The 13,078-nt window shown below is 31.6% G+C and overlaps 1 protein-coding gene across 1 annotated transcript in view; it reads left to right on the top strand.

Annotated features, from left to right (window-relative positions):
• Nucleotides 1-13,078, top strand: part of LOC136026247 (type II inositol 1,4,5-trisphosphate 5-phosphatase-like) — a 106,528-nt gene that overhangs the window by 36,923 nt on the left and 56,527 nt on the right. The window contains exons 6-8 of the mRNA XM_065702618.1: nt 3,572-3,734; nt 8,710-8,879; nt 9,669-9,890. Coding sequence (XP_065558690.1) covers nt 3,572-3,734; nt 8,710-8,879; nt 9,669-9,890 — 555 coding nt within the window. The remainder of the gene's footprint in view (nt 1-3,571; nt 3,735-8,709; nt 8,880-9,668; nt 9,891-13,078) is intronic.

The raw sequence follows: 13,078 nt of genomic DNA, 5'->3' as shown, positions 1-13,078 counted from the left end.
TTTAAGTTAATACAGGTTTCAAGAATATTATTATAGCTTTATAAGTAAGAATTGGCAAAATACCTAAGAAAGCATTGCTTTCACCTTAAAAAGGATTATTCTCTGGAATTAATGTTTCAGGCCTAGCTTTAAGCCCATTGCCTACGATCTTTCAGAATTAACTTACGCCCTTTTAAGACACTTCTTTGATGTCGCATTTCTAAGTTACACCTCAGTAGTATTTATTTTCTCTTGGTATTACCTTGTTTAGCTTAATCTCTTGTAATACCTTCTTCTTTAAAATAGATATAGAAATCTAATAGAATAGTAGTAGATATAGAATATTAGGTCTCTCGAGGAAAGATCGCGACTCTTCTTAAATTTCTACGTAATTGCCCATTCGTTGTTGCAAACTAGGAAAATAAATTTAATTTTGGTGTCTTTGCTCCTGGGATTAGTATCTAAGCTGTTGTGTTCTTTATTTGACAGTTAACTCCAGAATGTACGGTTTCTTTATTATTTAGAACCAAGGTAAAGAGGAGGGAAACTAAAAAAAAAATAAAAAAATATGACCTTCCATTTATTCATTTTCTATGTATTTTGACACTAATGATTCTGTACGATGTATCATTGAAGTTATCTTTTACCTTTTTTCGTCCTAAAACTTTCTTGTGAGATAGAGATAATGTTAGAAAATAATTTTTCTTATCTCCAAGCAAATATTTTTTAAACGAACACCGTTTTATTATATATTGAAACCATATTTTTAGATCAACTACGATTTTTGATAATTTTGAGTGACCCTGCAACTCAACCCCGACCAGACTCAGAGGCCGCAAAACTTGCATCGCTTAACCCTTTGTAACTAAACTCGATGAGTAACTGTGACTATTTACGACTTTGACCGCTTCCGTTTGTAACTGCTTGCAACTGAAACCAACTGTGATCCTGATTGCTTGTGGCTGTGAATCTAACTACTTTTTACTGCGATTTTAACTGCTTGGAAGTGTCATTGCAACTACATGCGACTGCGACTAAAACATCAAGTTGCCTCTGCAGCTACTTTTGACTGTGACTGTAAATACTTGGACATAGTGGACTGGGTAAAATTCTAGTTAATTGACTTCTTGCAATCTCGGAAAGGGTTTAGGTTAGGAAAATGAAACTTTCAGAGATGGGTCTACAGGCTAAAGCATGTCCCGGGAAGGTGTTTTAAAGTATCCACCTCCACTCCTTCTCCCTCCAGAGGGCCCTGAAATTTGCCTACATGACAGGTCTATACCTATTGAAATTTTGACAAAACAAAATTTTACCTTAATTTTCAGTTACTAGTTGCTTTTTCTCTGCTTTTAGTTTTGAAAATGCAATTCCTGTTATTTGAGTAGAATTTTGAGCCATATCAATGTATTTTTTTCAAAATTTGGGAAATGTATTTGCATATCTTCAAAACTTTATAATATGGGATTGAGCAAAGTTATGAAGCTGAAAACAATTTTGTCGTACTTCAATTAAGCAGAAGATATATTTTGCAAGGGTTCACTTTTATAGCACACATATTTTTAAAGGTCATCAAAGGTCAGGGTCCTCTAGAGGGAGAAGGAGTGGAGGTAAATACTTCAAAATACCTTTCCGGGACATACTTTAGCCTGTAGACCCATCACTGAAAGTTTCATTTTCCTAACCTAAACCCTTTCTGAGATAGCAAGAAGTCAATTAACTAGAATTTTACCGTGGACTGTACTGCAAATACTTGATATAGTGACTGTGACTGTGAATACTTGACATAGTGACTGTGACTGCAACTGGATCCTCTTTTCGATTTTCACTCGAAAGTTGTGGTTTTCAACCCTTATATATGTCAATAGTTACCAAACCTAAATTTAAAATGAAGTTTTGTAGTCGAATCTAGGACGATAATGGAGTAGCTGCAGGGAAAGCCCCGAGATGCTTTCCCATGACTAATTGCTTCCACTTCCAATTTAAAAAAATTTGGGAGAAAGAGCTCCGAATTTTGATAAGAAAAGATAAAATTTTGGTAGAAAAATCGGGGATGAAAAATAAATTTGTTTCAAGTTAGGTGTCAAAGGTACCTTTAAAAAAGGTTACAACATAGATTTTACATTTTGCGTGGTTTCTTACAAGATTTTCAAAATTTGACATAATCGTAAAATCCTGCTACGGACATATTGCTCACGGGGAGGAAGAAGATATCTCTCTTGAAGAACTCGTAAAATTGCAGCAAACGCTTTCCTTGTATTCCATAAAACCTGAGCCTGTCTCTTAAGCAATGAAGACACTACCCCGTGCTTAGCAAGTATTTTGATAAAGGAAAATGGATTTCTGTGTTTAAGTAGGGAATCTAGAATGCAACTACACCACTGATTTTTTCACAAGCGACACAAATCCTCTAGTTTTTTGCTAATATACAAAGGACACAGACGAATGTAGGGGTGGCTATATTTGACACCTACCATCGATGGATGACGCATAGATGATGCTACTGACGCATTTTGCGAAAGAGTTGTAGCTATATTGTCGCAAAAAATAGCTCAGTTTTTGTTTTTCTTAAGAATTTCCAGAGTTCGAGCTTTAGAAAAATAGAAATGGCTATGGCCGTATCTAGGGGGGGGGGGGCTACGGAGTTTGACTCCCTCCTCACCCTGATATCTTTTGTCTAAATCGTAAAAAAATAACGATAATACATATAAACAAATTTTGGTATCTTTATTTTTTTATATCCTCCTCCCCCGAGAAATGGCCCTGTAAGTTAACCAGACATGAGGGATATACTGAACACCATACTCCCATTAAAGGAACACAGAAATCTGTTGCTTGAGATTATCCACTTATTGAGGTGTAATAGGTTGATTTAGCATTGTCACCCATGATTCTAAGACCTGCCTGAGCTTCTTTGATTGTGCCTGCCAAGAAAGGAGGGAGGAGCGTAGAATACTTAGCAAAACTCTTTTAATATCAAAAGAAGTATGACTCAGATTCCAGAAAATGATTTTCGGAAAAACAAGAAAAATTCGTCTATAAAACAAACAGTATTAAACCAAGAACAAAACGGTGTTCCAATATTCTTATATGATTTCATTAGTGGGATCCGCTAACGCTACCGAGCCATACAATATTAAATGGAATAAAGCTTGTATTCATAATAAGAAGTAAATACTAGACTGAATCTGTCTTTAAACTTGTTCCGACAATATTTGTAGACTATTTCCTCTGATCACCTCTAATTAGTTAATTAATTAGTTAAAAATATGTTTTTTTTTATCCCTTTTGGAACCTGCTATTAATATTTGTAAGCCAGCTGAGAGGTCTACTAATTAAAACAAGTTTCTAGAACATACTTCTAATTAAACGCTAGACTCGTAGTCGGTTGGAAACAGAATTTAGGTTTTGCTTCCTTTTTTCTGTATGCGCAGAAATATCATTATGAGTTTTGGCAATCTCTATCTCTGTTTCTCAGTCTTATTCTCCGTTCTCTATATCTCCTTACCCCCTCTCTCTCCTTCTCTCTTTGTGTTTCTTTCTCTCTCCCACTCTTTCTCGCTCTTTCTGTTTTTGAAGCTTTTTTATTCTCCAGGAGGGCAGTCTTAAGAGGAATTCATCCCAAGGCCAAATATAGGAAAGTTAAATTAATTCGTCTCGTTGGGATCATGCTTATAGTTCTAGTCCAAGAACGGTTTGCTGCTTACATTCGAGGAGTTTCAGCAGAGACAGTTGGAACAGGTTTTCTGGGGAAAATGGTAAGGTTAATGCTATTACGAGTGGAATTTTTTTGGCTATTTTGTTATTTTATATATATATATATATATATATATATATATATATATATATATATATATATATATATATATATATATATATATATATATATATATATATATATATATATATATATATATATATATATATATATATATATATATATATATATATATATATATATATGGCTGTACATATATTTAAATATATTATATATAATATGTAATGCTGTAGGTACTCTGTCTGTTTTTTGTTGTTGTTATGGTTCCCTTTTCTATTGACAAAAAGTTCTACCACAGTATGGATTAAAACGAAAGAACAATTTAGTAGGAACATTTAATTTAACTGGCACAGAGGGGCATTTAATTAGCGCAATTAAAATGTCGGTGGCTAAGACAATCATGGTTTTTTTTTCGTAAAAACCATAACAAAGTGGGGTACATACCATGTAGACTTCACAAGGTCAACAGACGATGTATTAATAATGTAGCGAGTAACGGAACGAACATACTCTTCTTTTTTAGGGGGGATTAAAGGTTAAGGTAGGAGTGCTATCAATGACAAATACTTTTATTCTATAATAAACCGAAGATCTTGAATTTCTATGAGCTTTTAAAAACATTTTCTTCTCTGAACAAGGGTGGGGGGTGGGCAAATTTGTGACCTATTGTTTAAGGTGACACTGCAGCCGTGATCCAGATTCTGAAAATGTATTGCTACCATTTGTCTTCTTCCTACCTAAAATATTAAGGAATTGTTTCAAATTCTGAAAATGGGAAATAAATACTTTCTGGTATTTTGTCCTTACTCTAGGGGCTGTTCACGGTACTTTTCTGACCAAAATAGTGCCGCCTTACAGTTCAACACCTGTTGATGTTTAGAAGGCTTTAGCATTCTTGATGCATAACTTCTTATACGACACTTCGGTTTTATTTACTCTATTTTACTCTATTTTGCTCTCATTTATTTTACTTTATTTTTGTTTAATGCTAATAGAAGCCCGAATGTTTAGGTTTTTCATCTGGGAGCTTATGCCAATTTTTCGTTATTAGGGAGCTTTCATTTTGGGAGCTTATAACATTTTTGATGCATAACTTCTTATACGACACTTCGGTTTTATTTGCTCTATTTTACTCTATTTTGCTCTCATTTATTTTACTTTATTACTTTATTCTTGTATGCTAATAGAAGCCCGACTGTTTCGGTTTTTCATCTGGGAGCTTATGCCAATTTTTCGTTATTAGGGAGCTTTCGTTTTGGGAGCTTATAACATTTTTGATGCATAACTTCTTATACGACACTTCTGTTATATTTATTATTAAAACGAGACGAAAATATGATAACAGATAAAACTTTTAATCAGATAGGGAATATCGGTAGGCAAATTTTCTTTATTACTTGCTTATTTACTCTATTTCGCTTTCTTTTATTTTACTTTATTACTTTATTTTTGTATAATGCTAATAGAAGCCCGAGTGTTTTGGTTTTTCATCTGGGAGTTTATAAACAGTTCGCACATGCTAGAAAGTAAAATACAGAAGAAAGGAAGACTAATGAAAAAAAAAATTAAAGGTTAAACAAAAAAGAAGAAAACCCAAGAAATTTGCGTCTGATAAATTTAAGTAGTTGTTTTAAACAAAATCAAACTTGATGATATAAACACATACTTATCATCACATTTTCAGATGCTACGAAATAACATAAAACAAAATAAAAAAAATAGTGAACGCTACAACGATAAATAAAAGTAACCGTCATCAGTAGAAATACTCTGGTGTATTTCTTGTGATGACGGTAAACTGTACATATCGAAATATCCAGTATTTCTTGTGATTGTTATTATCAGTTTCTAATCAAAGGATTTATCCTTACTCGAACTTTAATTTATCTCATGGAAAGGCAGTGTAGTCTTCGGCATTACCTATAACAAACGCTGTAAGATGTTTTCAGCGTTTGTTGGGAAGAAACAAAAAATTATGAAAATTCTTGCCTGAAAATGTTGTTTTGAAACAAAATTGTTGTTTTGAATTGTTGTTTTCAAACAAAATCCAAAGAGTGCTGATGTAAACACAGCTCAAACCTATATGAGATTATCTGACAAACTAAAGCTGCCACCATGTCAAATCTTGTTCAAAAACTACCCCTGTAGTTAGTCAGGAGAGAATTTCTTTCGCTGTTTCTTCTTTTTATGTTATTTCCTAGTTTGTGTATGCTGTTTAATCTAGTATTTTTCTATTTCTCATTTTTTTTACTGTTAATTAAAGATTTTATACCTTTGCTAAATTTCATTTAAATTCGTCTATTTACGATTCCTAACATATGTTAATTGCTTAATTTAGTTTTTTTCGTCTATTTCTCGTTTTTTACTATTAATTAAAGATTTCACGCCTTTATTAAATTTAATTTAATTTCATGTATTCACGATTTATTGTGAAGCGCTTGGTAAAAGAAATATAAGTTAGTTTCATAGCACTATGTTGGTTTCATGTTAACTATAATAACTTTAACTAGTACTTCTAGTGACGGCTTCAAATGAGATTATCTAATAAACTAAAGTCGTCCCCATATCGTATTCGTTTAAAAACTACATTTTTAGTTAATCAGACGTGAAATTGACCCTTTTTTCTTCGTGTTTTTTTTATAGCTCTTTTAAAAACAACAAACGCTGTAGACAAATCTTTAATGTAACTCACTAATTTAATGTAACTAATGTTATTTTTACTAATCTAATGTAACTTATTGATGTTGCTAATTAATGCTTCCATCTAATGTAACTAATTTTATATAGCTGATTTAATGTATATAATTAGAAATGTAGCTAAATTTACAGAAACCTTTTTATTACAAACTATATTTATTTTTAACAGTGTGCTTTAATCTAAAAAATATTTAAAAATATTATAAAATTAAAATATTTTAAAATTAAATTATTTTAAAATTATTCTTTAAATTATTTTTAATTATTTTTTTTTATTTTTTTTTATTATTTTTTATTTTTTTTTATCATTATTTTTATTTTTTATTTTTATTATATTTTATTTATTTATTTATTTATTTTTTATTTTTTATATTTTTTTATTATTTGTTTTTATTATATTTTTAATTATTTTTTAAATTATTTTAAAATTAAAATATAAAATATTTAAAAATATTAAAAAAAAAATTTATTCTTAAACGAAAAAGGGAAATCTCAGCAATAAAAGATTTTTGTTTCTAATTGTTAGGAGGAGGAGGCCGTAGCCACATTCCTCTTTGTAGTAATTTTTGCATCTTTTTAAATTTAATTTGAGTATTCAATTAACTTTTACTTTTTCCAGGTTTATTTACTCACCTGTAGCAGTATGTATTATTTTTTATGTTTGAAATAATTTTCTATTTAAATTTCTTTTTTTTTGGGTTTCACTTATTCTTTAAAAGCGATTTCTGCTCGTTTTAAGTTGGAACTATTGTAGTACTTTATTGCTACCTGTCTCTTTGACGGTCAGAAGAGGTTTGTCAGAAGACGGTCAGAGATTGTAATAACATCTTTACTTTTCCCTGAAAACTTCTATTTCACAATGACTTAAAGAAAAATCGTTTCTGTTTGTTTTTATTACCAAAATATTATTATTAGTTAATTTAATGAATATTACACCTGCTTTTCAGGTTTCCGGTTTAAGAGTTACAAATCTTATTCCAATCTAAATTCTTAGGTTAGATATTGTAGTCTGAGCATTGACGTTTCAATTCTGTGAGGAGGGTGTTCAAAATATTACATATGGATGAAAACGGAATAAGAGAATGCATATATTATATTATATTATATTATATTATATATATATATATATATATATATATATATATATATATATATATATATATATATATATATATATATATATATATATATATATATATGTATCAATCAGAGACATCACTCAGTGCTCTTTATTTCTGACTCTTTAAACTTGTTTATTTGTAACTTCTACGTTAGTTTTGGCTAGGTTTGGTGTGGAAAATATATCATTCTGACAACCTGGATGCATATAGTGTATAGTGTCTGTTTGTTGAGGTCAACATCGCTCTGAAATTACCCTGGAAATTCAAAGTTTATATCCTGTCCGTTTTTTAGATACTTCACATATGCCCTTTCGCAATCGCGATGCAAATAGTGCAGCATTTCTCAACAGTCCTTGGAAATTCAAAGATAATATTATAATCGTTTTTTTAGATATTTCACATACGCCCGCTTGGTAACCAGGATGCAAATAGTGTCTTGATTTATTTCAGCACCCCCCTTCATATTCCACAAAGTTTCAACTAAATACCATTATTCGCTCCCGAGATATTGCTGATACGCCATATTGTCAACCGTGATGCACAGATTGTCTTTTGATTAAGTTTAACACCCTACTCAATATTGTCCGAAAGTTTCAACTTAGTGCTCTTAACTGTTCCTGAGATATTGCTTACGTATTTTTATTACAGTCATAGTAACAACCTAAATGTACATAGTATCATTCGATTTTCTTTAGCATCCCTTTCAACATATCCTGAAGTTTTAACTAAATGCTGTTAGCCCTTCCTTAGATGTTGTAGATGTACCGTTTTAACCACCGGGATTCTTCTTGTGTCTTTTTCTTAAATTCAATATTCCCTCTATATTCTCTGTAAGTTTCAACTCAATACCCTTAAGTGTTCCTGGTATATTGCAGACATGCCATTTTATTATCCTGGATGCATAGGTTGTCTTCTGATTTAGTTGAACATCCCAATTGACGCTTCCTGAAAGTCTAGCTATTTACCGTTATTAAAATCTTCGTCTTTGCTTAATAGTACGTAAATTTCAAAACAAAGCACAATATCGATAAAGCTTAGTATGGCAATAGAGTAGTTTTAAATTCGCTTTTATTTTCCTGTTTTAGGGTAACAAAGGTTAGCAAACTGTTTTAGGGTAACAAAGGTTTCCTGTTTTAGGGTAACAAAGGTGGTGTCGGTGTGCGTTTTGAGCTACATAGCACATCAGTGTGCATAGTCAACTGCCATTTAGCTGCCCACATTGAAGAATGTGAACGTAGAAATCAAGATTATCATGATATTTGTACGAGAATGTCGTTTCCACCAGCTAAGACCATCAAGGATCACGAGTAAGTTCTAAGGAATATTTAATAGAATTCGAAACGTCAGTGCTTTGAAATTTTCAAGAAAATATGCTAGATAGTTACCAGAATAAGATTTAAGGGATAATTTTAGGTTTTTGAATGAATAGCCATGCATAAAATAGTAAGTTCAAAGAAAATGCGATTCGATCTCTTTATCTAGGGCTATAGTGTAACAAGGGATAAAATGGCTGGGTCCTGTTCTTTTGGAGGAAGGATGATAGTTTGGAGGAAAGATGATGGAAACAAGCTTTACTGTTGTATCTGGAATCTAATACACATGAAGGCTTGAAAATTCAAGCGAGCACGGAACTTGGTGAATCCTCTGTCATATATCCGCTGTCAGGAATTGTTATTCTGATAAATTTAGTGAAAATGCTGGTGATACAAAAGGTACCTGGCAAATTATAAATGACGTATTGGTGAATCTGTATGTCTTTTGGCTTGGATAACCAATCTTATAGGATGAAAGAACCGGTAGCAAGAGATTTTCCAGATACTGACAATTCTATAACTGCTTTGTATTTTTTTTTTTTTTTTGGAATTTAGTAAGGATTGCCAAGGTTTATAGCTCTGCAATCAGATTACATCAACTTAGAATGTTTTGCTTCTTCCTGCCATTGCGATATAGTTTATGGAACAACAATAAAGTCACTTTCTAGACAGTCGAGGGTTGTGCAAATCAGGTTTAGGAAAATGGTCCTTAATATTTTGTTTCATTTTAGTATTGTTATTATTTATACTTTTATTTCCATGCCTCATGGATCAATTTTGCAGTCTAGTTTTTTGGTTTGGAGACTTAAACTACCGGCTAACGGGCATCGAAGGGCTGGCAGCAAAGAATTTACTAGACATTGCCAACTATAAAGACCTGATCATGTTTGACCAGCTGCGGGAGCAACAACGAATAAAACGAGCGTTCTATGGTTATCAGGAGGGCATTCCCAATTTCCGGCCAACCTACAAGTATGATACCGGAACCGATAACTGGGATTCAAGGTAATTATATTTTTACTCTTTGAATCAGTTTTATTCAGTTTATCTAGTTATTTAAAATGAAATTTAAAATCATTTTGATTTATAATTATTCGAATTATTTTTAATTATTCCATTAAACAATTTTTCATTTTGCATACAGTTTAATGTAATCTTAAATATCTTCAGTATCTGAATAACTATTTAAAGTTATTAAAACTTGCAAAATTTTAATCGTTAAAATCTAAATTAACGTAATAGTTTAAAACTTTTTCTTTTTTTACGTCTCTTCAATATTTTAAAAATTATAATGAGCGTTTCGCTTCTCTCATAAGCTAATAAGTCAAATATTAACGTATATAGTATTCAATTAAAACTGGTATGTGTAGCCTCAGCTTCATTTCGGACACGTGAAGCAGAATTAATTTAATCTTTTTCATCCTCTGCTTGTAGGTCTCCAGCGATATTTTCATATTCTAGGTCAGGTGAGTGTGTTTCTGAAGTCTTCTTTAGCGGTAATGATAGGCTTTGTGAAAGTCCTTTTTGAAATATTGCTTTGTTTTGTATTTATACCCATTGTCTTAGACTTATCCTTTTCTGTTTTGCTCGTTGTCGTTTTTCGTGGTTTCCCGCGATACTTTGTCGTTTTTTACTTTTTTTAATTATATTTCTTCTTCGCTTTCCACATAGAATTTGAAATAGAGACCTTCTGTAAGTAGCCCCCATTAGAACCTCATTTTGCACTCTGGGCATCAAGGCCGTATCCAGGGGGGTAGGGAATATGAACCCCCCTGAAATGTTTGTACGACTTGTAAAAACATAACAAAAATCAATGTAAACAAATTTTGTTGCGTTTTTAAAGTTTTTTTTTGTAAAATCTCCCCCCCCCTCAAAAAAAATTCTGGATACGTTCTTGCTGGGCATGATGATAAATTAAATGGTAGCAATGTTATTTATTGGTGTTAATTTGAATTGATAATTGGTATAATTGTGAGTATTAACATAATAAATAGTATTAATAAATTATATACGGTATTATTATGAAATTTTGCTTATTATGGTAACTCTAATTAAGTAAAATAAGTGCGGAAGCCAGTTGTTTTCCCATTGCTTGTCATGCAAAACACTAAATAAATATAGACCTCTCTCGAGTAACGATCTCGTTTTACGTTTGAAGATGCGTTCTAGTTATTTTAGGTTATTATTTGCTAGGTCAACGTGTAATTATAGAACTTTTGGAATAAGTTCGTTCTGTACGAAGTAATCGTCAAACTCTCCATCGGCATTATTTTTGTTTTTAAAGCTGTTAAGACTGTGTACTTACTGCGGTTGATGAACATCAATGAAATTTGATGCATCGAAATTTTCGTAATTTCGTAATTTTCGAAATTTTCTTAATATGATACAACTTTCGAAATTTTTCGTAAGTGCAAGAAGTAATTTATCTAAAATAAAGTAAGTTTCAAACATACGGAAATTATGCTTAGGTTGTCGAAGATATCATATGAAGTCCTATGAGTATTTCAAGTTATTTTGTTTCTAAAAAGTTTGCCCTCGAATGTAGGTCATTTTTCTTACAAAAGTTTAGGGAATTCGCAAAATCAAAATTTCAAAACAGAAAGATACTCGCAAAACTTTTGTAAGCTCCATTTTTTGAAGAAGAAGAATCTTTCTATCAGCTTTGAAACAAAGAAAATCTTGCCATATCTAGAAAAAACGCAACCTCTAGGAGGAAATTTGACACGCCGTGGAAAATTTTTTTTCTGAATTTTTTTCTAAATACAGTAAGCAAGTTGATATATAAGTGGAATCATCTCATCCTGCATACTTTCCATAATATTATAGGATTCAAATATAAGAGGTATCAAACCAAATCACAGAAAAAAAAGGGATTTTTCACCTCGAAGCTAGGGTGTTTTTCGTATGGCAATTCGACATATTCAAGTCACAAATTGTCACATATATAATATTAATTGATTAAAATATAAGTGGCACCAAACTAAAATTTCTGAAAACATCCCTCCAAAAATCAGAATTTATACCTTTGAAGCTAGGGTGTTTCATATGTGGTAGACTGTAACAAATTCGCAAAATCAAAACTCAGAAATTGAAAATGTCTCAAGACGAATTTTAATCTGAAAAACTAGTGTTACCTCTAGTCCTGGGAAGGTTAAGACCTATTTACCCATGTTGGAAAATCAGATCAGCCTAGTTTAGAAAAAAAATAACTCTAGGGTGTTAAGGAAATTGCTGCGCAATAACAACTTTAGCAACTATTTCCTGGTGTACGGTTCATTTTCGGATAAAGAAGATGCATTTTGTATGGCTTACTTTTCATGGCATTAAAGTATAAAATATAACTAAAATCAAAATTGTAAATTTTAGAGGGAAAAAAATGGAACTTCTTTTTTGAGGTCAGGAATGTCGGCATCACCTCCCAAAATTTGGATGTCGAACAGGTAAAATAAGGTTCTGTCAGTATTCGAAGTTATTTGATTTCTAAAAAGTTAAGCTTCGAAGCTAGGGCATTTTGCTTAGATAAAATGTAGGAAATTCGCAGAATCGAAATGTTAAAATAGAGAAAGTCACAGAAGGAATCTTATCTCTGCAAAATTAATGTAGGCTTCATTGTTTAGAAAATCAAGACACTTGTATCTGCAATGGAACAAGTTTGCCTTTTCTAGAAAAAAAAGTTTCGTTTAGAATATAAAAAATGTGATGCATTGTGACAACTTTTGGAAATTATTTTTAAGTGAGTGGAGCGATATAGTTCATGTCCTCTTGCTTACTTTTAATACTATTTTGCATTAAAATACAATTTATATCAAATCAAAAATTTCAGAAAACAACCCCAAGAAACGGAATTTGATATTTGAAATCAAATTTTTCATAATTATTTCCAAGAAATCTAGAAGAAGAAAAAATAAAAAAAAATAAAATAAGGTTATCATTGATTCCCTATGTTGGAATTCCCATTCACTTTTAGAAAAAGGAAGAATATTTGCATTATAAGAATAATTTCCTAACTAAAGAGAATAGGTTCTTTGCTCGTTTTCTATTCACAATAGGAAATACTTCTGTTACATACGCCAAGAGGATGACTCGTGACTCTTTAGACCCATTTGGCACGTGACTTATGAGTCAGGACCAGGGCAGTATCCAGGGGAGGGCATCTGGTTTGAACACCCCCTCGCTTGATATTTTTGTCCGAC

Source organism: Artemia franciscana, chromosome 1, assembly GCF_032884065.1.
Source record: "Artemia franciscana chromosome 1, ASM3288406v1, whole genome shotgun sequence".
Classification (NCBI taxonomy): domain Eukaryota; kingdom Metazoa; phylum Arthropoda; class Branchiopoda; order Anostraca; family Artemiidae; genus Artemia; species Artemia franciscana.
This window is presented reverse-complemented; position numbering and strand designations above follow the sequence as displayed.